Source organism: Channa argus, chromosome 9, assembly GCF_033026475.1.
Source record: "Channa argus isolate prfri chromosome 9, Channa argus male v1.0, whole genome shotgun sequence".
In the NCBI taxonomy this organism is placed as follows: domain Eukaryota; kingdom Metazoa; phylum Chordata; class Actinopteri; order Anabantiformes; family Channidae; genus Channa; species Channa argus.
In genome coordinates this window covers 14,284,482-14,311,639 of record NC_090205.1, presented here as the reverse complement: position 1 = coordinate 14,311,639, position 27,158 = coordinate 14,284,482, and the positions used below count along the sequence as shown (strand labels likewise).

Sequence of the window (27,158 nt, the reverse complement as noted above, 5' to 3'; positions counted from 1 at the left end):
AATATGTGGCGTTTACAAGAACTGCCCCGACAGGGAGATGAAATGCAACCTGATCAGGACAGCGATCGGAAACAGAGAGGCTCCCGCAGGTTTTATCTCCACAGCTGTCCTAGTGATGTCATACAACGCTTGACCGGGAGTTAAACCAAGTTTATAACTTCAGACAAAGGCTCCCTTAACAATAACCTTTGACCTGGAAGGTGAACATTTGGGACCTAGCTGGTATCTGCCTTCAAGTACAGTGAGAGCATTTCATTTCCACTGCAAACAAATAACTAAGCAAACAAACTTCTTTGTGAAGTTTTTTAACTTATTTTTTCTTTTGCTGGAGACAATTCAAGTACTCATGTACATTTGAGTTAAGGCTGACATAAACCACAGCAGAACCACTTGATAGTGACTCAGCACAGACAGACAGCTCTATAAACCAAAGATGACTGAAAATAACCGTAAGTTCAATAAACTTGTGGAGTGTGGACATAAATTGCACTTTATCGTTCCTATGTCCCCTGGCATAAATAGCTGTTCCTTAAGAAAGACAGTCCTGATAGCCCAGCCACTGTACCTCCAAGAATGAAATGTAATGAGCCCATTTATGCTTCACAGTTCCTACAGACTGCACAAGATCTCTGGTTTCCTGACCTGCTGTGATTTGCTACGCACATTACTGCTTATAATATGTCACAATTTGGACTCACATTAGTGTCACCATTTCTCAGCATTGTGCACATGCAGTTTAGGTGACTAAACCTCTCGTACCAGAGTTTTCAACAACAGTCAACAGTTTTTTAAACGTATTATGTTTCTTTTTGAGTACATTAGCCTGCACAAAAAAACAGTATCTTGTTTACTTCACATTGGTGCCATTGTTGAGGTGAGTGGTACTGTACAGCTGTGTGGCTTTGAAGCTTATGAACATTTTCAATATTTCCCTAAATGTAAGCTAAACTTAAATTTAAGAAGTTTATTTGATTGATAACATCATTATATGTCCTTGTTTCATTTTTTTCTTGAACATATGCTCAAACAGTCATATTTAAGATACCCTGTTTATATTTTAGCTGTAAAAAGTTCTAAATATTACTATGTAGATCATTTTAGGCATTTGCTCTTGAAAGCCCCCAAAACCTTGGTTTAAAAAATGTTGTATTTCATTAACAAGTTGTAATACTTATAGGATTTTAATTATTTAAAAATATCCAATTTGTCTGCTTCATCAGGACTGCGTGGGTATCGATGAAGGTAACACGTTTTCAGGGCACAAACCTCTTGGACAAACAGACTCTGGGCCTCCCTCTCTGCATTTTCAGGCACTGTGGAGTAGAGCGTTCTCCCTTGTCTCCTCAACGTTGAAAACTGTGGAAGAAAGTCACGGTTTATTGGACAAAAGAAACAGATCAGGGTAAGAACAACAAAGAGACCACAATGAGTGGTCAACCTACGAGTAGTAAAAGTGAAACTGTAAACAGAATTTCTCAATCTGGACACTGTTTCCCAGTACTTGTGGCCTCAGCTGGACTTAGTTACTTTGACTCTTTTAAATAATGTTTTTCCTTGGTGAACAGACTCATGTCTTTCTCAGAGTTCAAAGGGGCAGTATATGAGGGAGGCAGTATGCCTGTACATGTTGTTCGGCTCTGCAGACACACCCTGAATTTGGCTGTCTGCCACTGTTGTACAGACACACTGTACAACAGTAAGAGTAATCAGGATATTGTTTCAATGCTCTTTTACTGTTAAATAATCAATGATTATCAATAAATTCACTTCTGTTATAAGTGCAACACACCTTCTAATTTCACTCAGTGGTTTGAATTAATCTATTTCATGGTGATCTTACTGAACAGAAAACACTTTTTTTTCAGATTTTTTGTAGAGGAGAAAGGTCAGTTTCATTTTCAGTCATTAATGTGAAAGATGGAGCTCTATTTCACTCACTGCAATGAGCAACATCATGTGTCAGGTTTTGTGTTAAGGGTGGACCCAAGTGCGATAAGATGAAAGGTAGTGTGGTAAGAAAGTAACTTTATTAAAAAAAATACAGGGGGAATAAAAGACAAAGGAAGACTAACAGAAATTCAGTCCAATGAGGAGGACAAAAACTAGCATGATTGCAGAACGGTAAGGTACATATCTAGGCACAATCCTAAAGTAGGGAAACTAAAGACTTAGAACATTTACACAAATTGAGGAATTAGGAAACAAACAGGAATCAAGACTCTGGAAAATTGAGAATCTGAACACCAAGAATTAACGAGGTCGAGGCTAAATAACTAAAGAGTGAGTGAGTGGGCTTGCAACAACTGAAACGATAATGTCAGAATACTGTGAGACCTGAAATTTCTAAACCCAAATGAAAATAAATTAAGGAAATATATAAACTAGTGATACTAGACATGAATATACGGGGAGGGGGATAAGGAAACATAATACACACTACAGGAAGCAACTGATGCCCAAGAAGATACCCAAGAAGACTAAGAGCAGAGATACCAATAAACCAAAAATGTGCAGACAGAAAACAGCTGGGGAACTAGATCACACCAAACCTCAGACCAAATAATCAGTCTCCACAAAATAGAGTCAGGCAGAACTAAGAACTGAGCACACAACAGGGAGACACAACGAGGATGTGGCAGGGAACTGTGGGGAGAGCTGGAGAACTGATGAGGTGTGTGAAGTGGCTGAGACCATTATAGAACAGGCAGGATAGGCTCCAAAATAAAAGTGTGGGGCCAGAAGTGAAGCTGTGGATACAAGATAAAATTGAGTCCAAGGCCATATGATGACATCCTGTCCATCAGATCCTGGCAGAAGGAATAATTTGGACTGTAAAATAAAATGCATTCAAGCACACATGATCCCTGTGAGCAAAAGTGACAGAGGTTCAGCTGACTAACAGGAAACAAGTAACTTCTGGCTTTGTTCAAGTCAAATGTTCATCAGCTGTGAGTGTGAGTTGTGTTTTCTGTGACTGTGAGGGATGTAAACTATTCCTTGATTATCTTTACAAACTCTTAATTAAAATGAAAAATACTTTTAATTAACAGCTTTCATCCCACAGCGTGTTTGTATTATTATAGAATGATCACTTCTAGCTATCGGCCAAATTTGTTTATTTAAAATTGTGAAATACAAATAAGAGTATATGGAAGACATTCATCATTATTACACCCATAAATGTATAGTAATCAATTAGGTAATTGATAAATTATGCGGTTTATGATAATCAAATAATCGAAAACAATATAAATATCAAGAGGTAATTTTTATGCAAAAACAAAAAATGTCTTCTTTTAGCTCCTCAACTGTGATGATTTGCTGCTTTTTTAGTTTAAACTATTATAAAGTCCTTTAGATTTAAAAAGTGTAACATTTTTTAGTATCTTCTGACCCTTTGTTCAGTAATTAATTTATTAATGAAAAAATTACTAATTGATGATGAAAATAATCATTAGCTGCAGCCTGGGGGATACAATCAGCTTATATTTAAAAGTATTTCTTCCGGTTCTTTTTAATGTTTCTTCATTTAACTCTGTGCTGGTAAGGTCATTAACAACGAATTCCACATCAAGCAAGCATTTGTGAAATCTTCCTCTTTGTGAGCCAGGTTTCCTGCATGAGAGATGGTAATCTTTACAATTCAGGGACAGGGATATAAACAGGCTTGGAGTTAAGGGGGAGCCAGGAAGTGGGCAACAGGACGTGTGGAATTGTCCTACAATTTAGTTGTGAAAAGGCCCCAAATCAGCACTGGATATAGCTGGACTCTACAGAACCTCAACGCTGCATTTGCTAAATCACCATCTATTATCAGCCGGAAGCTTTTTAACCTCAGAACTAATCCCATTTAACACATTTGTGCACATATCCTGTGTTAACACCAAAACCATTGACTATTCCTTCTAAAATGTTCTGTATGTGAAGCGATTTATGAAAACATATAACAAACATCTGAGCACCATTTGACCTTTCTTATAATGAACATGGCCAATGCTGTTTAATTTGAATAAATCAAACATTTTACCAGCTTTTCAGCATACAATTTCTCAGCTCACTAAAGTCAGTGCTATTTATCCTCTATGGACCACTAATGTAACATCAAGGCAAAAAAGCCAATAGCAGATGAGATGCTTTAGTCATACTGCTGGTATAGATAATAAAACAATTTAATAAAAACCTGATTGTTAAGATTTGCATTTTCAGTAGGAACTAATACATTTTGGAGATGAGGGTCAGACATATTTTTTCCATTCTATTAGTTCACAATAAAAAATGCACCACCAGAACTATACTTTAATGGCACAATTTACGGCATGTAATGTTATCAAAACTTCCTGAAAACTGTGAAGGGATTATGAAAATAAAAGATAAGAGAATACTGTCCTGCTTTATGGCCAGGATGGGTCTGCATAACTCAAACTGTGGAGAAGAGGGAAGTTAAGGGCCCCCTTCTTCTGATCTCAGACACATTTCTCCAGAAACCATGCACAGAAAACACACACAGACCTGCAGAAAACAGCTTTGTGCCGACAGTTTCCAGATCAAAACCATATGAGAGAGATGATACAAACACGCGGCCACTGGGGCTAAGATAACGTAGACACCCGATAGTGGGTTCTGTTATTAACAATCAGCCAAAAACTTAATGTATCCAAAAACAACAGAGACAGAGGAGCATTTTTGGCTGCTTTGGCTTTGATTTATCATCAACTAGCACTGTATACTTAGCAATAACTATACAAATAAAGGGCTTAAATATGTAGGAATACACACTGTCAGTACCTCCTTTCAATAAAATCACCTGATACTGAAAGGTCCGTGACATAGAAGCTGATTAAAACCTATCTTGAACAAGAGACCGGGGACTAAAACAGATGTTAGTTTCAATCCCTGAGCCTCTGGTGGGTTTTTCTTTCTCATTCAGAATCACATGTTGCCCCCTGACAACACACTGTTTGTGTGTGGAGCTGGTATGTTAGGGTCATAGCAGCAGGCTGGAGAAGCATGATACAAGAGTAGAAAAGTCAACGCTGTCACTGAACCCCCAGCTGCCAGGCCATTCAGACTGTCAAAACTCTTCCTTTTAGTCTTATTAGTATATTGTATTTTACACTACTACTAATCTCCATTCTGATTTATGAGACTTTTGTACAGTAACTGGAAATTCCTAAACTTCTCTGAATGCACAAAATCCCAATTATACCTTTACAGGTAATGCTGCCAGGTTGACTTAATTTGACTTGAAATAAACTATGTCTTTTTGAAAGTCTACCTACAGTATGTAATGTGCAGCAACACAAAACAACCCTATTCTGTATTAAATGTCCATATTTGCTCTTACAGTCATGGATTTGTTGCAGGTGTTGTCATTTGATACCCGTGGTAGTGGTTGCTGTACTGTAACACATATTTGGTATTTCATTTACTAAAAATGCATAAAAAGTCATTTCTGGCGTATCGTGTGCTCAAACAGCAATTAAAAGTGGTTAGATAGTGCTAAGATAGTGCTTAGAACAATGCAGCACCCGTGGTCCGTTCTTTCAGGAAAAAACTATTTCAAATATCTTTAAAGCTTTCAACTAACGCTCAGGGCTTTGCACCACTACATTTTCTTCTAACTTTAAAAAAAAGTGGAAATGTTGCAACGTTTTGAGTATACTATCCAGGAATCTTACTCCCACTAGACCTGCGGTCGAAGATTTTCTGAAATCTCTGTCAGTGGGCCTTGTACGGAAAATCCATTACCTCTCCTCTACTCGTATCAGATTTTCAGGTTAAGGTGGACTTGAGGAAAAAACTTTTAAGGTGCATCAAAGTTTTACTCAGTTTACAGAATAAAGAGGGTTTATGGAATATTCTGTATATTATGGCAAACACAGGCATTAAGACATAAGACGTTAAAGTGATTAGTGAAACAACAAAAGTCTCAAACTATAAAGTTTCCATTGGGCTGTGAGACAGAGAGGTGGGGTCAGATATAAAGAACACTACACTGCCATGAGTTCGGATGAATCTTTCCAAGAAATCTACTTTCCATTACCAGCCTTTAGCCAGATTTCCATTTTGGATTTTCCAGCCTCAACCTGGGCAGCGTGAGGGATGTGCATGTCCTGTGCAATGTGGCTAGAGATAACACTTGCCCTGTCACAACACTGGAGACAGAATAAGCCAATTACACAGATGGCCCCTGATCTCTCTTGCACTACAGCATGGAATCATGTAAACAAAAGGAAGGTCTCCATCAGCGACCCACCCGGCCCTCACAACACTAGCCATAACTGGGCCAAAGGAAAAGACTGCAAAAGCCAAAAAAATACAGCCACCCCCCAACAAAGGAAAAAGAAAAACTAAATATACAATTGAGTTGGTAAATAATGGTGTTGGACAGAAAACAGTAGTTCGACCTTGTATGGCTGTAGACTGTTAAAGCGTGACAAGTGTGAAGTTGAACTTTAACACATTTTAAATCACAGCTGGTTGTCTTAATATCACTCCGTAATCTACATAGTACTACTAAATTTACACTACTTCCAAAACTCCTAAACCCTTCTACTTACCATTACACTTCCAGCTACAACACCCAGAGCCATATTTACTGCAGCAAAGTTTTTGCATCAGTTTTTCCAGTGAGGATGTTACTGCATTCTTCCTCGTGATGAATCTGGTGTGAAACTCACCTCAAAGTCCTCCAGGGGGAACTGCAGCATGTCTCTGAGGACATCGCTGAGGATTTGAGTCTTTCTCTGCACCAGCACATTTTCATAGTCCAGTGGCTCGATCACCTTGGGCTTCACCTGGAAAACACATGAAGCTCTCACTTACCGAGGAACTTCTCACTTGAGTAATGCTTTATGGTTATAACCAAACTGTAACATTTATGATACCAACATTTATAAAGGAGCAATAATGGCATTTACAAATTCAATATTAAAGCAAGATAAGGACGGGTAATGGACATGTTACAATGGACCCCAGTTTAACATGAACCTGGGATGTTCAGGCTCATGTTCTACCCCACTTCTTTATACAGTAAATACCTAGCTGACTGACAGTACATAAATATAAGTTTAAATACATATAAGTATGTATATCAGTCATTGACCACCCAGGGTGACTGTGGCGCAGGAAGGAAGAGCAGTTGTCCACCAATCTCACAGTTGTTGGTTCAAACCCTGGCTCATGTCACATGTCAAAGTGTCCTTGAGCCAGACACTGAGTGTTGGCCAGCTGCATAGCAGCTCCCCCACCGGTGTATGAGTGTGTGTGTGATTGTGAGTGTGAATGGGTGAATAAGAAGCAATGTAAAGTGCTTTGAGTGCCAATAGGTAGAAAAGCGCTATATAAATACAGACCATTTTCCAGCAGTTCTAGGTGTCAGTATCTGATTACACATGTTCTTTATACTCATGGATAGGACCTAAGATGGTGCAGTGTACAGAGAACACTCTGAGCTTGATCTAACTGTGCTGTTGTAATTGTAAATCCAAGCACAGACACTCTATGATAAGTCTATTATAGCCTCTGCCTTAGCAGCAACAAGCAGCTCTTGATGACCTTTCCCCCCCAGTGAGAGCAGGCACATATGGCAGGTCTGTCTGTCAAGGAAAAAGAAACAATCTCGCTTCACCACATCCAACACAATTGTCCTCCACAGTGTAACACAAACTTCTATTGTCCTCATTTACTCTTAGTCAAATACCAAATGATAGTTTGATCAAATGCTAACTCTCAAAGGCAGATGAGTTTTTGAAAGAGGATTATGAGTGTGTGGTACAAAAGTGTAGGCAAAACGTTAAAGTGACTGACCCACTAAACTCCATTGGCCGAGGACATGGGACGGTTTGTAAGCTGCAATAATGCAGTGATCATTAGACAGTAAGCTGTCAACTGAAGTTTGTGGGATGGGAGGATAAATCTAATGGTCAGAGAGACAGCAAAGAGAAAAATGAACAGTGACACACGCCCATACTTCAGGGCTTAGTGAAAGTGTGGCTCACATGTTGCCGTCACATCTGGGACTGATTATACTGTATTAGCATGATCTCAGAGGAAAGAGTTGATTGACCTGTTTAAATACATGTTGATAGCAACCTTTGTTAATAACAGCAGCAACTCACACTCGGACTGACGAGAAGGACCTTGTATTATTTTCAAGGACAAGGAGTGGATAACAGAGCAGAGATGGTGCCACCATGTCTGCCAGCTGAAGAAGGGTTGTGACATTAACACTCGACGCACCACATACGTAGGGGTTAACTGCAGTCACACTTCAGGGAACTATTATCCCCTTTGCCATAATCAAAAGATTAATGCAGCAGGGCTGTTTCAGACTGAAACATTCAGGACATCACATTCACACAGAAGCAGTGTCATTACTAAACAATGGCCATGGAAACAAAAAACACAGACAATGACTTAAAAGTATGACCAGTGTAATTACCAAACACCTGTAGGCGACAAAAGGGAAATGGGCAAAGGGAGACAGTCTCACATTTTGTCTTTCCACCAAAAATGTCTAACAAATACCTGGTGGAGCTGCAGCTGCAACACTCAAACCCTTTCATGTAACACTGGCCAAACAATTCAGATATTTAAACAAAGCAGGATTTGACCCTTATTGTAGAGACAGTGCCCTCTTCTCACCAGTGGTGGTTTCGGTTGTTGCTGACCATTGTTGTACTAAAAGTGGTCCACCGCACAGTACACTCAGCACTGAGGAATGAACACTCATAAGCAAGAAAGGTGTCCTTCCTTAAACCACAGAGCAGAACATCATAAACAAAATTATTGTTGGAAAAGGCATTCAAATAAAAAGTTATGTCCTGGAGAGTAAAACACTTTATCAATGTCATACAATATTACAGAGCTAGTTTAGCAGAGTTCAACCATAAAAACGTTTGCATACAGTAAAAGAAATTATCAGATCACTACAGACAGTCACTGGAAAGGACATAAAACATAAACATATTAAGCTGTCTCCTCCACTCCCTCTCCACGGTCATCCAGCAGCTGTTTAGCTGAGGCTCCCACTCCTCCCATCATTGCACCCTCTCACAGCATGAAACAATGGTGCTGTGTAGTGCCTCTCTACTAACTGATACATCAAATCTTGTCCCTCTGACAGCTCCAATGGCTCTGTAAAAACTCAATCAGTGGACACCTTCCCCACAGGGCAGGAAATTATCACACGAGTTGACATTTGAGCCAAATAAAATGTTTTACAAGCCGAAGGCCTTTCTCTGTCTGTTTCTGCCCAGGTACAGTAGTTAAGCGCTGATAAAGTTGAATATTTCTCTGAGCTGGTGCTAACGCAGCACTTTCTAAATGTGAGCTGGCACTGTTACGCATAGTGGAAGAGATGAGAAAACACCTGACACCTGCTTTGGGACTGCTATGATTGTGGTTAACGTTTACAGCACTGCATGCAGTCAGATGCACTGGTGGAGCAAACAGCTGTAAACAGCAAAATAAAAAGCAGAATAGTTTAACAAAAGCCAACAATTCATTCGTATACATTAAAGTTTTATGTCTTTAAGTGACTCACCACCTGTGACACTGTGTCCACCTCAGCCTCAGCTGCAGCCAGGCTCTTGTACTGCTGCGGACTCTCAATCACCAGCTCCTTCTTTGGTGCTTTACTAGCCCTCCCTTGCATTGTCAACCGCTGTGGTAAAATGTGTCCAAGATAGCTCCCAAAGAAAAGTGAACAGCCAGCATATCCAATAGAGGCAATTTCTCGTGCTGGATAAACTTAGAGAAGTTTGTGTTAGTCGCACAGAGTTGTGCTGCTTCTCACCCTCCCTCCTCAGACTGCTCTGACTGAGAAGTGGACTCACACCCAGGCTAAAGAGTTGGCCACTCCTACGCTAAGCTGAGCTGCCTGGGGGAGTTAAACAACCCCTCTCTCAGTGAAGCTATCTGACCCCACACGATCCACCTGCACAGTGACACAGGGTTGACAAAGGCAAACAAAAAGATACACATTCCTCAAGTATTACAGTCTGTTCAGGGACTGTCCCTGTCTTGTGTGAGACAGCTGAAATAAGAGCCGACTTGGGACAACAATGGAGCACTTTTATCACGTGTGTAAGGATACTCGAAGAAACCAGCTAAGTATCTGCAGAGCACAAAGTTTGAGGGGCACCCACCAATGAATCAGCTGCAGAGCGTTAGCTATGCTCATTTTCCACACAACCATCGCAGACTGAGCTTATCAGACTGTGGGAAGGGCTTCAGAACACAAGACGGATAAATCTTGACCCACATTTACTGTGGAAACCAACACTGCAGAGCTCATTAATCTCTGTGTCAGTAATCAGTGCAGTGTATCAAATTAGTCACAAACTATAATAAACAGTTTTTATTGCTGTGCTGTGTTTACTGCTCAGATGGCTGAAGCTCGGACTGCAATCCCAGAGTTCAGATTAGGGACCAGCTTCTGTCTGGCTGCTTGTTGATGCAACTGCTTGAGGGGCATTCCAACTTGACACAGCCCCAGACAACCCACCTAGGAGCTGGCCTAGCCTATAGATTCTTCTGGTGGGCCACAGCAGGGGAGGATGTTATCTTTTCACGCCTGCGTCTGAGTTTAGGGCAAGAGGGTAGGCAGCTGCTCTGCTCACTGTTTCATGCTCCTAAGGGCCCCATGCAGGGATTAGTAATGAATATTGTGATAATAATATGATAATTTTCTCCTATCAACATAAGTAACAATAAGGCAGAATCACGAGTGAGATTCAGTTACGTTCAGTGAACAATAACAGAAGAACGGAAAGCCGTGCAGTTATTAGTCTTTTCATTCTTTCATAATCTTTCTTGCCCAAAGGTGGCAACACTGTGCAGCAATCAGCTTTTAAAATGTGTTAATTTCCTGCTTCTTTTGATACAGCTGAATATTTTTAAGTAAACTTGCAAAATAGAATTTGCTAATCAAGCCCTATGTATATATAATCCTTTCTACAAAGCTTCATCCCCAATTGGCTTCGGCTAGCCCTCCCTGCTCAGTATTCAAAACCTCTTGCCAAATTCATACAGCAGCATCTTCCGTTTGCTCACCAGTGCACTTCCACTCTGTCTGTGAATAGCAACACTAATAACCTTATTTGAAATGTTTGAAAAGTAACATCTAGACAAATAGGTGTTGTCCAATAACTAAAAGCATGGGTGAGAAAATGAAATATGCCCCGGGATTACATTTTGAATTTCCACAAACTATATTTCATTGGATGTTTACTGTAACCAGAATTTGACTTGGATGCCCACTACAGATAGGCAGTACTATACTCCCACCTCTCCTCTAACTACAATCCGGGGCCTGTTTTATCAGACATCTTTGTAAAACACATGCTTGTTTATCTTAACACACTCCCTGATGTGTTACACAGTTTTACCAACACACTGTTAACACCACTGGGATTATTTGTTACTGTGATAAACAGCAGGACTAACAGTAGACAGAGCCACACTTAAAGCATTCATGTTGCAATAATAATGCATCTAGCACTTCCTTTAATGTATTCAAATTTTCTAGAGGAATGAATGGCACACTGCAAGTCTTGCAGTAGATGTTTGACTTTGCCTCAGAGTTTGAACAAAGGCCTCACTTTCTTCCTAGATACAGTATCTCATATCAGCAACAATAAGAAGTAACTTTGGAGAGACGTCCTCTCTACACAGCAGTTCAGATCCATTACTCATGAATGTGGCACAATGCTCGCATTACATAACTCTGATGCAGATTGCTCTAAGGAAAAAATACGTATTTGTTTAGGGGAAGTCGGCACTTGGGTTGAAGGAGGAATACCCACCGAGCCCTTTTCACGGTCAGATTGTCAGTTCCAGTCAGTTCCAGTTTTGACAAGTAAACCAACATGATGTTTTGGAAAAGGCTTATTCTGCTCAAATGCAGTTTAATGTGTCCTCACTGCACATGAACTGGGGAGCATATGTCAGGCTGTTTCCTTCCTACAGACACCAATTCTGCATCTGTTCTGTAGGGGGAATACACAGATCAGATTGAATCGCCATTTCATTGCTGAACAAACTAAAGATGCAGACAGTGACTCAGAGGACTGGAACCAGGATTAAACCAACCAGGCAAAATGTCATTTTTTAAAATATAAATTTATTGAAAGGTTTTGCTGCTATCCTCTGGAGCCATTCAGGAATTTAGCTGGCTTTTGCTTTGCGTCATCACTGACTCATTTTATTTCTGTATTGAGACGAGACAGGAATTCATTCAAGAAAACACTGTTATTGTGTGGTCATATTTAGTGCAGATGGCATGAAGCTTGTTTAACATTTCTACTCCAGAGGATGGAGGACTGAAGTAACTAGAAAGTGTTCTAGTTCCGTTTTAGTGTTCTAGTACTTTATATCAACTGCATGAGTACATGACAGCACTTTAGTGATTAGGTGTTCAGAGTTGGGTCAGAGTTTCAGGATTCCTTGCCCCTTTTTTTGGCTTTTTGTTGTTGTAAATGTGCAATTGCTTATGCATTTATCCCACACATGTAAAGTAAAATGTGGGTAGGTTCTATAAAAGTGTGTTGTTGAATGTTTCATGTTGCTGTTTTTTCTCAATAAAAATATTGTTTAAAAGCTCAGCTAAGTGAACAAGATACAACCACATCCAATAACTGGTCTCCACATGACTACGGCTGCAACGTAACGAAAGCTTGAGGCAATCAATGGCGTTCCCAGCATGAACCACAGCAAAACAGGGTGTAACCTGGAATGCAACAACAAACATGCCCCCCCGCCCCGAACAGCAGCAGCAATGACCCCACATTCTGTTTTCCATTAATCCCCAAGAGACTTTGCAGAATTCGATTTTAACAATGAGACAATAAGGACACCAGTAAATAACATCACTATAGTGGCATGTAGAACGTGGGATACAACAGCATCAAAAGAACCAAGATCTCAGTCTTGTGTCAACATGTCTGTCAAAAGCAATGTACTCAGTAATAAAATATGAATATATTACAACACATAAGGTGATTATAGACTTAGAGCAAAACTTTATGACATCTGTACTGATCAGTCCAGGACTTGAATGTAACTAACAGTATTAACCATGAATAAGGTTGCATTTAAATCTGTAGGAAAGTCAACCGTCTGTTGCCAGAACGTCTTTTAAGTACATGAGCCCGAGTGCTGCAGATAATGGTCCGGTGTATCAGCTGGAAAGTGTCCAACACAGACACATACAAACTCCTTAAAGCAATGTGAGGATGGCTGAAATGTCTGAACGTTAGGAAGTAGTCAACATGAAGAACAATGTCTTAGCTGAGGCTTGTTTGTTGTTGTGAACATGGTGTATGTGTAACACTGGACATTTGTCAAATGTCACACAGTTATTATTTATTAATATTAATTATGTATAATATTAATATTTCAACAAATAACAAAGAAAATAGATTGTAAAAATGCATAAATAAACACATCAATTAATTAAGCAAAACATTTTAAGTGTACATAAAACTGATGATGAAAATTTAGAAATTAAAAATAAAATGCATTCGTGTATGATTTTTTTTTTTTTTGCTTGGATAAAAAAACTAAAATGCAGAAATAAATAAATGAGAAAACCAACAGCTTTAGTCAAGTGACTGTATCTAGTAAATTGATTTAATGTGTCGTATCTGCATGGTGACCTGCAGGCCTGGGTTCAAGGTTCAGTGAAAGCAAAGGTATCGCAAATGAGAAGCATTACTTCCCAAAACTTTACTAGATGAAAGGACGCTTTCATCTTTATCCTATCTTAGGTCACCACTTTTTCATTCTTAATTTACAACAACATTCTTCTGACAAATGTACTTCTGTTGCGGCATTAGCGTCGTTCATATTAACAAAGGAAGGAAACTGAACTTGTGTGTCAGCAAATTAACACTGAAAGATTTTCTTGGTAGTTTAATTGAGGAACACCTAAATACATGACTTTATGTTCACCTCCTGAGGGAAATTAGATGCGAGTTTTCATGAGGAAGGAAAAGGGCGAGCAGCTGTAATCAGTGAGTACAACAACAGAGCAGGAAAGCATTCAAAACAGGCTGTTTAATTACATTACTCTATGCCTAAAGAGTACAGATTAGCCTCACACAGAGAGCTCAAGGAGAGTGAGTGTGAGCCTGGCCTTTAACCTTTGTTTGCTCTCTGTTTTCAATTTCCTGGCTGTGTGCAATCAGAAGAAATTAAAAGGGCAGAAATAATGGTTGGTTTCTTTTTATATACAGGGATAATAGATTAAAAAGGTGCAAATGGTAATGGAAATATATGACAACTTATCCCATAAATGCATAAATACAACTGCATTTTTAGACACTGGTTGGTTCCTACAAACGAAGAAGTGGATTTTTTAACTTAAATAATATAGAACTTTGCATTATGCCTCAGCATTATGCTGCCACCACCGTGCTTCCTGATGATGTGCAGTGTTTGGATTACGCTATATAGCGTCTAGTCTGATGGGCAAAAGTTGAAGTTTGGTTTCATCAGACCACAGAAACTTTCTTGCATTTCACTGCAGTCTCCCACAGGCCTTCAAGCAAACTAGCATTGATTTCACATGAGCCTTTTTCCTCTTTGCCACTCTCTTAGAACGCTTCAGCAGCTGAAGCTGCTGAATGTACAGTCTGTATCAAGTGCAGAAACCTGTAATGTGATGACCTGCTCTAGGCACATTTATGTATATGCCATCATTCTTCCATTTGTTAATAATGGATTTAATTGTAATTGTAATTTAATTGTATTTGAAACATATTTATGCTTCCCACTGAATCACTTTAAAGGGGGCAAATGCTCCCCTTTAAAGGCAATTTTCTGTGTTATATCTTCATATCAAAGTATTCAGATTGCTTTATAGAGATCTTTCTTCACTTTGATATGAGTCCTATTGAACAGTGTAAAAACTTCCAAGGGGGGATAGATACTGTGTAGACCATAGCTTCAGTTAATTAACATTACTATTGAAGAATAGTTTTTTGGAGTTAGGAATTTAGCCATACAGTCCTCATTGTTGATGTTACTGAAACACGCTCCAGGAAAACTAGTAGCAGCTAATACTGATAAAGTTAAGTACAGTACTTAAGGCAAATTAAATGTTCACCTTCCGACTTCTTAGGGTGAAATACCTGAAAAATACAATGGCCAACTATAAGATTAAGTCAAGTTTTATTTTTAGATTTTGCTGACTGGAGGTAAAAAAAGCACACACTATTTGTTTCTTCACCACATTTTATAATTAAACTGGATGAATAAAATAATATCTAGTCTAATATAATCAAATCATTTATTAACCCATATAGTTAAATTTTTAAATATGCCTTATATCGATTTTAAAACTTTATTGTACAAAAAAAACCAACCAAATTTGTCAAGCCTGATCCACTACACACATTTGACTGATTTTAAGACTGCTAAATGCTCACAGAGGATTAATTGACTCTGGTTGGATGTTAAGACCATCTCTGAGCCATGAGAAGCAACCATACCCTTGACCTAATTCCCTGCTCTCAGCCGGTGCGACTGTCACTCAGCTCTCTGTTGTGAATCTGATGAAGCAGGGACGGGAAGGAGACAACACACACACACACACAAACTCTCTCTCTCTCTTTTTCACACACAATCTCTTTCTCTCTCACACGCACACACAATCTCTCTCTCTCTCACACACACACACAAATACAAACAAGAAGGGCAAGACAAGCTGGTACAGAGCAGAAGAAGCCCTGCCAAGTCCGCTGGTTCACAGATGAAGAGTAGTGATTGATTTCCAGCAGACACAGAGCTCAATGTCCCACCCTTTATCCTCACCCCTGCCCACAGATGCTTTAACCCATGTAGGGTTTAGTGAAGGGCAACATCCAGCCCTCCTACTGCCCTACATTTTATACTGTGAACACTCATGGATACATATTCACAAGTCTGAAAAAAGGAGGAGGAAGATGTCCTGCTTGTTGCCTGCTGTTTCTTCTGTTTTCTATAATTTCCTATTGCACTTCAATTACTTATATTAATTGATAAAAGATCCAGCAGTGACATGATGAAAGAAATGTATTAAGACACACTTCTGAAAGCAGCTTTCAGACCAAATCTTATACAGTAGTATTTGCCATTGTACTAAAAGGGGGTTTCCTCACTGAGCCTCACTGAGTTTTATAATGACAGTTGAAATAAGTGGTGAATGCAAAAATATTCATCATGTAAAATATATTTTAAAAAGATATTTTTTATACCAAACTAAATGGGACATCTTTGGTCTGCTGCACAGTACTTGTTTTTGGAATTTAAATGAAATTTATTTTATTAATATATATTTTTTCTTTTTTTTTTTGCCAAATGACTACTAAAAATATTTAATTTATCTGTAATATCTTGTAGATTTGTATTTGAATGCACAGTAGTAAACATGTTATGTCAGCACACACACCTTAAATACTCTTGGTGCTGGCAACACACGCGACTCTCTCCGACTCAGTGCTCGCTCAGCCTCAGATGGCCCAATGGGCTCCGCTGCTCCCTTACAGATGTAGCCACTACAGTTCCTTTCTAAGACAGTACGGAGCCCATCAAAGACAACCGTGCTGGTGGTGCACCCCATTCTTCCAGGTCCAAACAGGCATCAGTCAGGAGAGCCTGCCAGTGACCCAGTTTCCTCGATCGTCCACTGCTCCTCCATGATCCATGATCTTACTCTGACCTGCAAATCCACAGCTTCTGACCCGGGGAGAGAGTTCAGTATCTGGGCAAAATGATCCAGAGAGCAGAGCCAAGCAGGACTGGCAAAGAGTGAATTTATGCAGACAGAAATCTGTAAATCCTAGTTGCCCCAGTCTGTGCTTGTAAGAATACCTCAGTCAGCAGACGAGATACAGTTAGTGAGTGAGAGAGTGAGTGAGTGAGTGAGTGAGTGAGTGAGTGAGGTAGAGCGGACAGGGATGGGGGGGTGAAGGATGCTGTGAGAGCTCTGCTGCATCGCTAACCAATTCTGAGCTTTGGTGCAATGTATGCTTGTATATTTTTTCATAATTTGCATACTGTGGCTCAGGCATAAAAATGAATTAACTGCTTTAATCAAATAAGACTTCTTTTGGGAGCCAGATGAATGATGAAATAAATGGGTTACACTAAAAGCAGTCTTATATCCAGAGGGAGTCTGATTCCATGGTCAGGCAAACAGCAATATGGCTGAATGCTTATTTAGTTCAGTTAGGAAATGAGCACCAATGGCAGAACAAGTGGATAAATCACACTGTGTGGAAGAAAAGTAAAATCAACAGTCAGGAACCTGTGTTTTTGAAAAATACAGCATGAATAGAAAAATCAGTGGATCTATAAACTTAGACAATCGCGTTTCACATACTGCACTAAAATAAGTGAAATGTTAAACTCTGACAGGAAACTAATGACCTGATTTGAGCCTCAAAGAAATCTGTCTTTGCAAAACATTCCAAGGACATGGGAGGATTTAAATGTTTCAGGCCAAGACATCAAATACGTAGGGAGTTTTTCTTATAAAAGATTAGCTCCTGCTTGATCACAAGCTGCCTGCTCTGCCAAGTACACAGATATACTGGGAGTGGAATGACAAAATTTTATCATACACAAGCGTTTTCGAAATGCCAGGGACTGATTCATCTGCTAACGTGGCCTTTGGTTAAATGTCTCAGGATTGCGATTAGGACAACAAAACCCAAAAGCAGCAGCACATTAAAGGTTTTAAAAGAAATCTTGAAAAAGAACTTGAAATTTATATTCATGCTCTGGTTTTTCTGCAGGTCATAGTTAAAATTTTCTGCTCCCACATTTCCCACATCCCAGATTTCTTACATTCTCGCCAGCATTACACTGACATTTTTGTAATTGTTGCAGCCTTAAATGCCTAATTTCATGACTTACACTGTTGCCTATAAAGTTAGAATAAAATATGTTTTACCTCTTCTTATGAAATTATGAAATTATTGTGACCAATTTTATCAGATTTAATTTATATCTTCTCAAAACTTTATTGATCAATCTCTACCAAACATATCACAGTGAAAATTAAACCACAATTAACCTTTGGAAAAAAAGAGGAATGTATCTGAAAACCAAATTATTCCAACTTTATGGGCAACAGTGTATTCAAAACGTGATGCATGTTGTTTTACACTGCGATTTTGCACAGAATTCACTACAATTTCCTGGGGTTATGGTTATTAGTTCACTCGTCATAAAAATGCACCTGGAAATCAAAACCACGTTAAAGCCAGAACATACATGGACATACATGCTGGGTCTGTTCAACATGCTGATAATAAGGGTAAAGGGAAAAGATGAGGATGTGTTCAATTCGGCTTATCTTATTTATCCCTGTCAGTTCCCTTCCTGCAACTGCAAGTCACACATTCAAAGATCCCTCAATAATAATGGTCAAAAATTCCTATTTGGATAGAGTGAAGTAGTCCCTTACAGTACATCATGGTGGTGCACTGCTTAAGTGCCTGCACAAACTCCGGCTGCTGCTGTGTTAATATTTTAGTAGGGCTTGACACACTGAACTATATTCAAGCATACGATGAGATGAGGTGCAGAGGAAAAAAGGCTGAGGAGGAGAGGGAGGGACAAGACATTGATTATCCCCATTGATCTGTTAGGAAACACAGCTCTTCATTTTATTCCTTTTCTCACACGTCTGATCCCGTCTCCCTGTCTCTATCACTACAAACAGGGCTTAAATCATTCGGAATTTACATTCCTGTTTATCAAGATGCAATGGCGTAAATGTTGTCATAAATCCGCTTTTAGAAGTCATGTTTTCCTAAATTAAACTATTTTTTTCCATGATCCTCGAGTGTACTGTAAGCTTTTACCATAATGCTGCGTAAATGGAAATGTTTACCTTGCACTTGGAGTAATAAGGGCATTAAACCAACCATTTCTGTTGGATACGGCTTTCAACACACTAATCTTAATTAGGAAATACACACCACGAACAAGACATCATACAAGTCTGACCACAAACAAATACGTGTTTGACCTCTTGATAACATTTATTAACAGCAGCTGTCAATTATAGCTGGCAGCTATTATGAAATGAGGGGCAACATACTGTAAGTGGAGCAATGATTCATGACTACAAGCAGACATGGTTTTCGTGTCACAGCTGGTGATCGTAAATCTTTTGCCCTAAGGACACAGTCTTTTTGTGCCATGTATAGACAAGTCAACTTTAACAATGTAGTCAGGCTGCAGTGACAATGCTGCTTTCTAACACTGAAAAAATGATGGTGGTAATATAAGTTTGCGCCATCAGTGATGTGTCATAAACTAAGTTATTGCTTTTTCCATTTGGCCTTTATTCATTAGAGACAGTAGCGATAGAGATAGAGGAATCAAACCAACGACTTTGCTACTACTTATATGCCATAATGGTTCCACAACAGATGTCAGTTTCAAGGGGGCTAACAAAGCTGGAACTGTAAGTTTGTGTACTGCATTTTACAACAGACCCACTGCGCAATCTTACTGTGATAAAATATGAGGTCAGAGAGAGAGAGACTTGTTCATTAGGCGTTGCAGGTTCATTTTACAACCTGTTTGTCCACAACAAGCCACGTCATAACAAATTTTGCAAAGAAGGTAACATTTACATTACTAATACCCCTAATAGTTTACATCCTCTGTGACACACATACACACACTTGCTCAATATAATTTCTACAATGATGTATCTCTTAGTAAGACTGAGCACAGTCCAGTGCCTCTGCACAGCTTATTCTATGCATCCCTGTACTAACAAAGTGATACTGTGTCAACTCTATGAAATTGAGTAAAGTGAGAGTGATAGGGGTTTTCAAGTGTGGTGAGGCACAACGTGTGGATGATCAAGCATGAACATCTGTCCTATTTGGAAGTGAATGCTCAGTGAGCCCGTGCGACACAGCTCTGCTCAAATCTGCAGCAGCTGCAGAGGAGAGGCAGTCAGAAACACTGCTGGTTGTGTGGAGCTACATGGGTTTCTGCTGTTGGCACACAGCAGGCTTCACTCTCTGCAGTGGGCTGTACTGTACCTCCTGGCATGGTATTAAAAATGCTCCTCCCCCATGCTGTCTTCAAATACTGTCTTCTTAACCCTTTAGTATCTACATCATTAAACTATTAATTATAAGCTAATAACTTATTTTACTGTTTATAATAATACATTTATTTTTTAGTACACACATAAATCGATAAATATTTGAGCTGTCAGACGATCTGCCAATCAGCAATATTTTGCTGAACAGTCACCATTCAAATTAGTATGATTTGAACTAACGAAACAATATGCAATTATAATACATTTTCAAACCAATTTATTTATTCAAAATCACATGATTAGTTTTCATTTTTCATCTCAGCCAACGGAACTTTGACATACTGTACTAGTTAGTTGCAAAACAACAAATGGAACTGTTTCTCTTCTCCACCTGGACTCAGTGGCCACAGTCACTACATCTGCTGCATTTAAACACACTAAACTGCAGCAACCACCAAAATAACACCACTTGCACTAATGTGGCCATTTCAAGCTGTTAGCAGCAAGTGGTGGGTGGAGCTGATGAAAAAACATCAAAGCCAGCACATGTGGACAGAGAAGAGTCAACTGGAGTTTCCCCTTTCACACTAAGAAGCTGTCAGTCCTAAACACTACAAAGACAGAAAAGTCCTTGCATGGCTCAGGAGTAGAGGGGAGTTCAAGAAGAGTTGGAATCTCATCTGAGCATCCTCCTTAGGATGAAGGTCAAGTGTGCAGCTGGCTGTGTTTCCATGCCCTGGGTCTGCTGCAGGGAGAAGTGTTTGTGATTGTGTTGGCCACAATGTGGTGGACCACAGTGACATCACCCACATATCCAGCAGTAGAGGGCAGATAAAACTCACTGGCTTCCAGCTGGGACTCTCCAGGGAGTCCAAAAAGGAAGTGGCTGTTTCCTGCTGATGTGTGTGTGTAAACCCTGTCATAACAAAGCCGCCTCTCAGAGCCCACTGTCCTTCAAGCTCAAATCAAATCTGCTCAGTGCCGGAGGGTTTTGTGGGCATTTCTCAGCGCAATGCTGAACTCCTCTGAAGTTCAACAGCAAATGGAAGAAGTAAAATTGTAACACAAAGTCAGCAGTGCTATTAAAGCTCAAGAGGTTCTTGAGAATGTTAAGTGTGTTGCTTCTTAGATTAGAAATTTGAATGAGTTTCTCAACAGTTTTCTTTGAGAGAAACGTTAAACACGTGGGTGGTCAACAAACACTGGCCTGGAATTTCAATAAGGCAGATGCTTCATAATTTAAATGCAGGCTTTGCAATCACAAAATACTTGACACATGACACAACAGACACCAGAGTGGGCTTCAGTCATTGTCTGAACAGTTGCATTGTATTCCACAGATTATACTTAACTTTTGACTCTTTGACCTGGAGCTGAAACCCAGGTTATCCTGTACATCTGAAAATGGCACATACACATACAAGGCCACATCCTCTTCCTTTTAGTTGGTATCTTGGGATGCTTTATTTATCCCAGCAAAAGAAAATGACCCATTTTCCTGAGGAGTACCACTTCCTTTACTTTGTAGTGGTGCAGAATAAGTATATGTTTGTTTTAAGGACAAAAATTAAGAAAATTTATACAAGCACACACACACACACACACACACACACATACACACTCACACACACACAGTTATGTTGGCTCTGCACTGAGTGAGGTTGCTGCAGTGGGTTCAGTTTGTGATTAATAAATGCTACTAATCAAGCAGTGCCTTTCCACAGTGTCAGATGCAGCACAAGCTTAAAAGGTCTTTAGCCGTGCCAAGCCCCATGGACCAGTAGTCAGCCTCTTAATGTTGCCAACTGTGCTTTTGCTTCACTAAACATAAACACAACAAAAGGTAGTCTTACAAATCAAGTTATAAAGTAAAGGAAAATCCGTTACTCTATTTCAGCTGTATTTTATTTTAGCTGTATTAGTTTCTATATTTTAGAAACACACACACACACACACACACACACAGAGCTCTGAAAAACCTTTTGTCAGAAGTTACTGGTCAAGTACCTGTGTATGAATGATGTTACTGCCACCTACAGACACAGGGTGATATTACAACAAAAGTATTCAGTACACAAGAGGAATGAGGAAGAAATCATATTAATTGATCAAGAATCTCATTCACTGAACATACACACAGTGATGTTTCCTACTTAAGTGGCTGTGCTGCTGCTGTATGATACCATACATTACTGAAACATCATGCTGCACTGTTGGATTAGTGCAACCATTGTGTGTCACATGTGTGTCATTTCAAGGAGATCAGTGTGAAAGTAATTACTTCCAACACTAGAACTGCTACTGGAAGAAGAGGTGATCGCATGCAAACTAGACTGTACAGAAAACAAGACAGTTACAATAATACAGCTTACAGCATCTTCACGTCTATAAAAACAAGCAATACAGAGCAATACCACATTGAACAAGAGAAGAAAACCAACATACGTTTCAAGAACATTTCACCTAAATTATAATCTGTCATCACTTATTGTGTTAACTCATTGTGTTGGCAGCCCCCATCAAGTCAGTGGCCAGTGCCCAGGTATGAATTAGAGGAAGTGCTGTCACTGTGATCAGGCCCTGACATGTAGTGAGGAAACTGAGCTGAAACATCCTGGAACAAGCCCACACTGGCTCATCATGAGGCCATCCCAGGGTGAACACACATGCATAACAAATTTAGAAAATTTAGAAGGAGTGAAAGCATGAATATCTAATAGCAGCATATTGAGGTTTGCAAATGACCACAGTTACGATGAAACTGTATCATGCATCATGCTTTGCTACAGTATGTATTTTTTAAAGTTTGTTTGATTCGATTCGATATTCTCCATAACATATTATGTCATTGTGGTGAAGTGCTGTCAACTCCTCCACTGAAGTCCCGCTCACAGAACAGAAATGGCAGCAGTGCAGAGTTAAGCATCCAGTTTTCAGAACAATACATATCCAGCAAAATCCCAGAAGGTTTTTTAACAACATTTACAACTCTTATTCTGCAAATAAGACTCTTGTAACATGTGGGTAAAAATCCACCTATCGCAGTATAAAAATTCTTTTTTTTTTCCCCATGCTGTATTGTGCTCTATCCAGGTACAATAGATGGTACACGTTCTATTTATGAAACACATTTTGTTTTGTTCTGGTCTATTGTTTCATTCATTTCATTAAGATTAGGAAAAACATTCACAACTTAGGAAATGGTTTAAAACATTTCTTATTTTAATTGTTTTTATATTCATAACATTACAAATTTACCCCCCAAAAGTATAATTGTTAATTACTAATAGATTATACCTTAAATGATAATTTCTTACTAAAGAAGACAGAAGCAACCATCAGTTAACCTTTAATCCAGGTGTGCTGCTTTCTGTTTGGAGCAGCATTAAAAAAAAAGCATGTGGTCCAACAGATGGTCTGCACCAAGATTTACTCAAACATCCCACAATGAAAGCCAGTTAGATAAAGCAGATTAAGTAGCTGCTCCCTCACTTTTAACGGATCAGCAGTTGCCACACGGGAGCATGTGTGTGTACAGAGTAAAGATGGTTTCAGGGAAACTAAGAAGAACTGTACGAAGTTATTGTTATATAATGTAGGGTGTTCTGAGAGAGAGGTGTAAACTCCATCTGACATCTAGTGGGAGCAACAAGAAACAAGATTTAATGTTAAAGAGAAAACAAAGAAAAACTAAGTGAGACATAAGCAGAGTGCAATAGAGTAGAAACCATGCATGATGGGAACAGGCAAAAAGGATAGGGCAAAACATGCGACTTGAAGTGCCTGCTTGATGAGGAGATGGGGTGGAGATAATTAGGGGGTATAGGGCCATTTGGGAACCTCTAAGGATCAGCTAATCTGAGTTGGCTCTTTGTTTGTAATCAGCGGAAATCCTCTTGAGCCTGGTTCAGTTAACGCCACTGACAATCAAAGGAAGAGGAGGACAGAGGAGGAGATGAGCGCATGTTCGTGCACCTGCACCAATGAAGTAGCACTGGATTTAGCTGTAATACTGTACCACGCAGCTCCCTGGAGAGGCCACAAACAGCTGTCACACATGATGGATACACAGTGGGCAAAGGGACTTAGTTGCATTGTGCAGATACAGGAAAATGTTTCATCAAACATCAAAACAACCTTCTTCCTGTTGTACCTGCATTTGCTGGCACTGTCTAAGTTAACCAAACTGTGCTTTGGCACCCCCTTTTCAGAGGAGCCCACCCTTCCTTGTAAAGGAAACACATGTTATGGGATAGGTCCCTGTTACAGAATAGCTGAACATACACTTGGTCTAATGGCCAGTCCACACCAGCCCCACAGCCTGTGCCTGGTATGGGCCACTTTTTATTCTAGGAACAGCAGGGCTCTCTCAGTCCCTCCTGTATTAATACTCTCACGCATTATTTGCTGCTGATCTTGTTTCTGTTGTTGTGCAGATTTAATCAGCCTTTTGGATCAGATTATTACCACAATAAGCATTGTGGCTGCTATAGCAACTGAGATGGATGACGATTTCACAAGTCTTAAGTGCGTCACATGAGAACGTGTTTGTCAGGAAACTTCAGGAAAACAATGTCAAAGGAAGTTCAAATAAAAGCCCTTTATGACTAGCAGAGACATGTGCATATTTTATGAACCACAGAAGCTAACAATTTGACGCGTGTATGAAAATTGACATGCTGCTTTGTGTATGGGGGGTGGTGTCGCTGGCTTTGACAGAGTGAGTGGAGACGCCAATAGGAGATTACATCAACTCAGGGATACTGAGCTGTTTATCTTCAGTGTTTTGTGCACAGTGAAGAACAGGAATTAGATCCTGCATGTTTATAATGATCAACATAATGATCAACACCATGCGAGATGTCTATTTTTAGACACGTCATCATGATGCAACACGTGGGCGATTGGGAACCGTGCACTGTCCAGGGTCCAGGAACTCTTTGTTTGCCTCCATCACAAACAAGTCTGAAGAGCAGGGCTCTAGGCAAACAGACACCCTGTGCGTCTCCATAAACACCACCAAACTAACTTTATTTATCTATCCAGACACACTGCAGCAACACTTCTTCCTCAGTTGAAGTCAGTTTAAAACAAATAGGGAGCAAGCAAAAACAAAGTGTCTGTCTCTACTGTATACACAGGCTTTGACAGAAAAACCAAGTACTGAGATCCAGGGTCTCATAACTTGCTACTGTGTGAGACTTGAATTTATGTCCTAAGTTTTTATACAGTGTTCCTCCATCTAATTTTCCTGAATGTGAGCTAATTCAACAGTAGGTGAAGAAATGTAAGAAATATTTATGACATGAAACATTTGTTTGCTGTGGGCAGAGGGTGCACAATGGGCTTGTTTCATCTTTCATAGAAAAAAAAGGAACTCACGGTTTCATCTGAACCTTCTCTTGAATAGCTGATACAGCAACTCATGAAAATGAATAACTGATATTGATAACTTCTCTAAACTATGTCTCCACTAGCTGAGAAAAGTAACTAAGTACCTCTTCATAGCCAAATTATAAAGGTACTTAAACTTCAATTCCATTTTATGTCGAATTTTTTTTTCGTCTATTAACCTAATTTCAATTGGTATTACTGCATTTCTCTGTCTGTTCCCATGTCATGTGAGTTTGCATTAAAATCAAAAGGTGAGATGCCAATCCCACCCCAAAACCACCCTCTCCTCAGCCCCACCCTCTGTAGTTGGTGCTCCTCCTTCTTCTTCTTTCCTCCTATGCCTACACTTTGACTGAGGAATGCCAGCTATGCAGTGAGCCTGCTAAAAAGTCATTCTCTCTGGTTGTGGCAGGTCTCATCTGTGTTAAGAGATTTTAGACTCAGTTTACAGTAATTAAGCTAACAGCGCATTCAGTACTGTGGGAAAGAAGGAAACATGGGGAAGGGTAAACTTCACATAAACGTTTGCCTGCTTACTTAAATAATAATACATTTAGATGCCCTGCTTTGGGTTGATGTGAATAAGGCCCTGATCTTTAAGGGAAATCCCAGATGAAAAACAGCGATGCCAAAATTTACTTTCACTTTGAGTTCTACTGTCAGCAGCAGGAACGGTAGGTAGTTTCCAAGTGCCTCACAGCAGTCCCTCATCCTTAAGACAGAACAAATAAATATTTTCTAATCATTTCCATCCAGTAAAGTTGTAGCTCTAAATGTCAATACTGCAAACTAGTTTTGTATGTGCTGTCCTGGTTAAGCCATCCATTACACCACATACAGCAGCAGCTGATCCTGTGTGATCCGAACAGAGAGTGTGAATGAGAGGTCACTGACCGCAGCAGGCAATGTCAGAGGGGGCACTGGGGGGGGGGGGGGGGGGGCAGTACACACAATGAGTGGCTTCAGTCTTACAGGTGCGTGTCAGATTTATTTTACGAAAACTATTATTATTTATTATAAATTATTTATTTATTATTTCTTGTATAAAGTATTAGTAATTATAGCCAGTCTATATGAGCCATATTCCTATATGGACATGCTGGATGATCATCAAGGGATGAGGAAGGATGTTTTGTTTGTAATATTATGAAATACACCAGCCAAGGAAGCAAGCAATCGGCATAAAACATGCAGATATTTATTATTTTCATAATTTCACCATAGCCTTATTTCTACACTACCTGACCATTCTTGATATTTTTGATAATAAAAGAACATTTTTACTAGCTAAACGTGCATTTTTATTATACATTTATATACCATTACAATGTCAGGGGAAGCATCACAGCAAGAAACTCCCCTTTGTGAGTGGAGTTTGCATGTTCTCTCCGTGAACATGAATGACATGCATGTTAGGCTTATTGATGACTCTAAATTCCCCCACCCAAGTGTGGGTATGAGTGTGAATGGTTGTCTCTGTATGTGGCTCTGTGTCGGCCCTGAGATAGACTGGGGACCTGTCAATGGTTTATATCCCGCCTTTCGCCCAATGACAGTTGCGATTGAAAACCAAAAATATAAAACTTGACATTGGCGTTAGAAAAAAAGTCAGGGCATCAAAAAGTAATTAAGATTCACTCTTTGGGAACCATTAAAGCCTACACGAAATTTCATTGGAATCCATGGTTTGTTCAGATGTTTT

The 27,158-nt window shown here is 39.6% G+C and overlaps 1 protein-coding gene across 5 annotated transcripts in view; it reads right to left on the bottom strand.

The window, feature by feature from the left end:
• The window catches only part of zmp:0000001200 (dedicator of cytokinesis protein 9), a 68,432-nt gene that overhangs the window by 32,930 nt on the left and 8,344 nt on the right, over positions 1-27,158 (bottom strand). For 2 of the 5 annotated variants that reach the window (XM_067514719.1, XM_067514720.1), the window contains exons 2-3: positions 6,681-6,797; positions 1,267-1,356 (exon numbers count right to left, since the gene is read on the bottom strand). In XM_067514719.1, coding sequence (XP_067370820.1) covers positions 1,267-1,356; positions 6,681-6,797 — 207 coding nt within the window. Of the gene's footprint in view, positions 1-1,266; positions 1,357-6,680; positions 6,798-9,550; positions 9,829-16,435; positions 16,874-27,158 lie in introns of those variants that run through there. The other 3 variants (XM_067514717.1, XM_067514718.1, XM_067514722.1) reach the window with 3 other exon arrangements.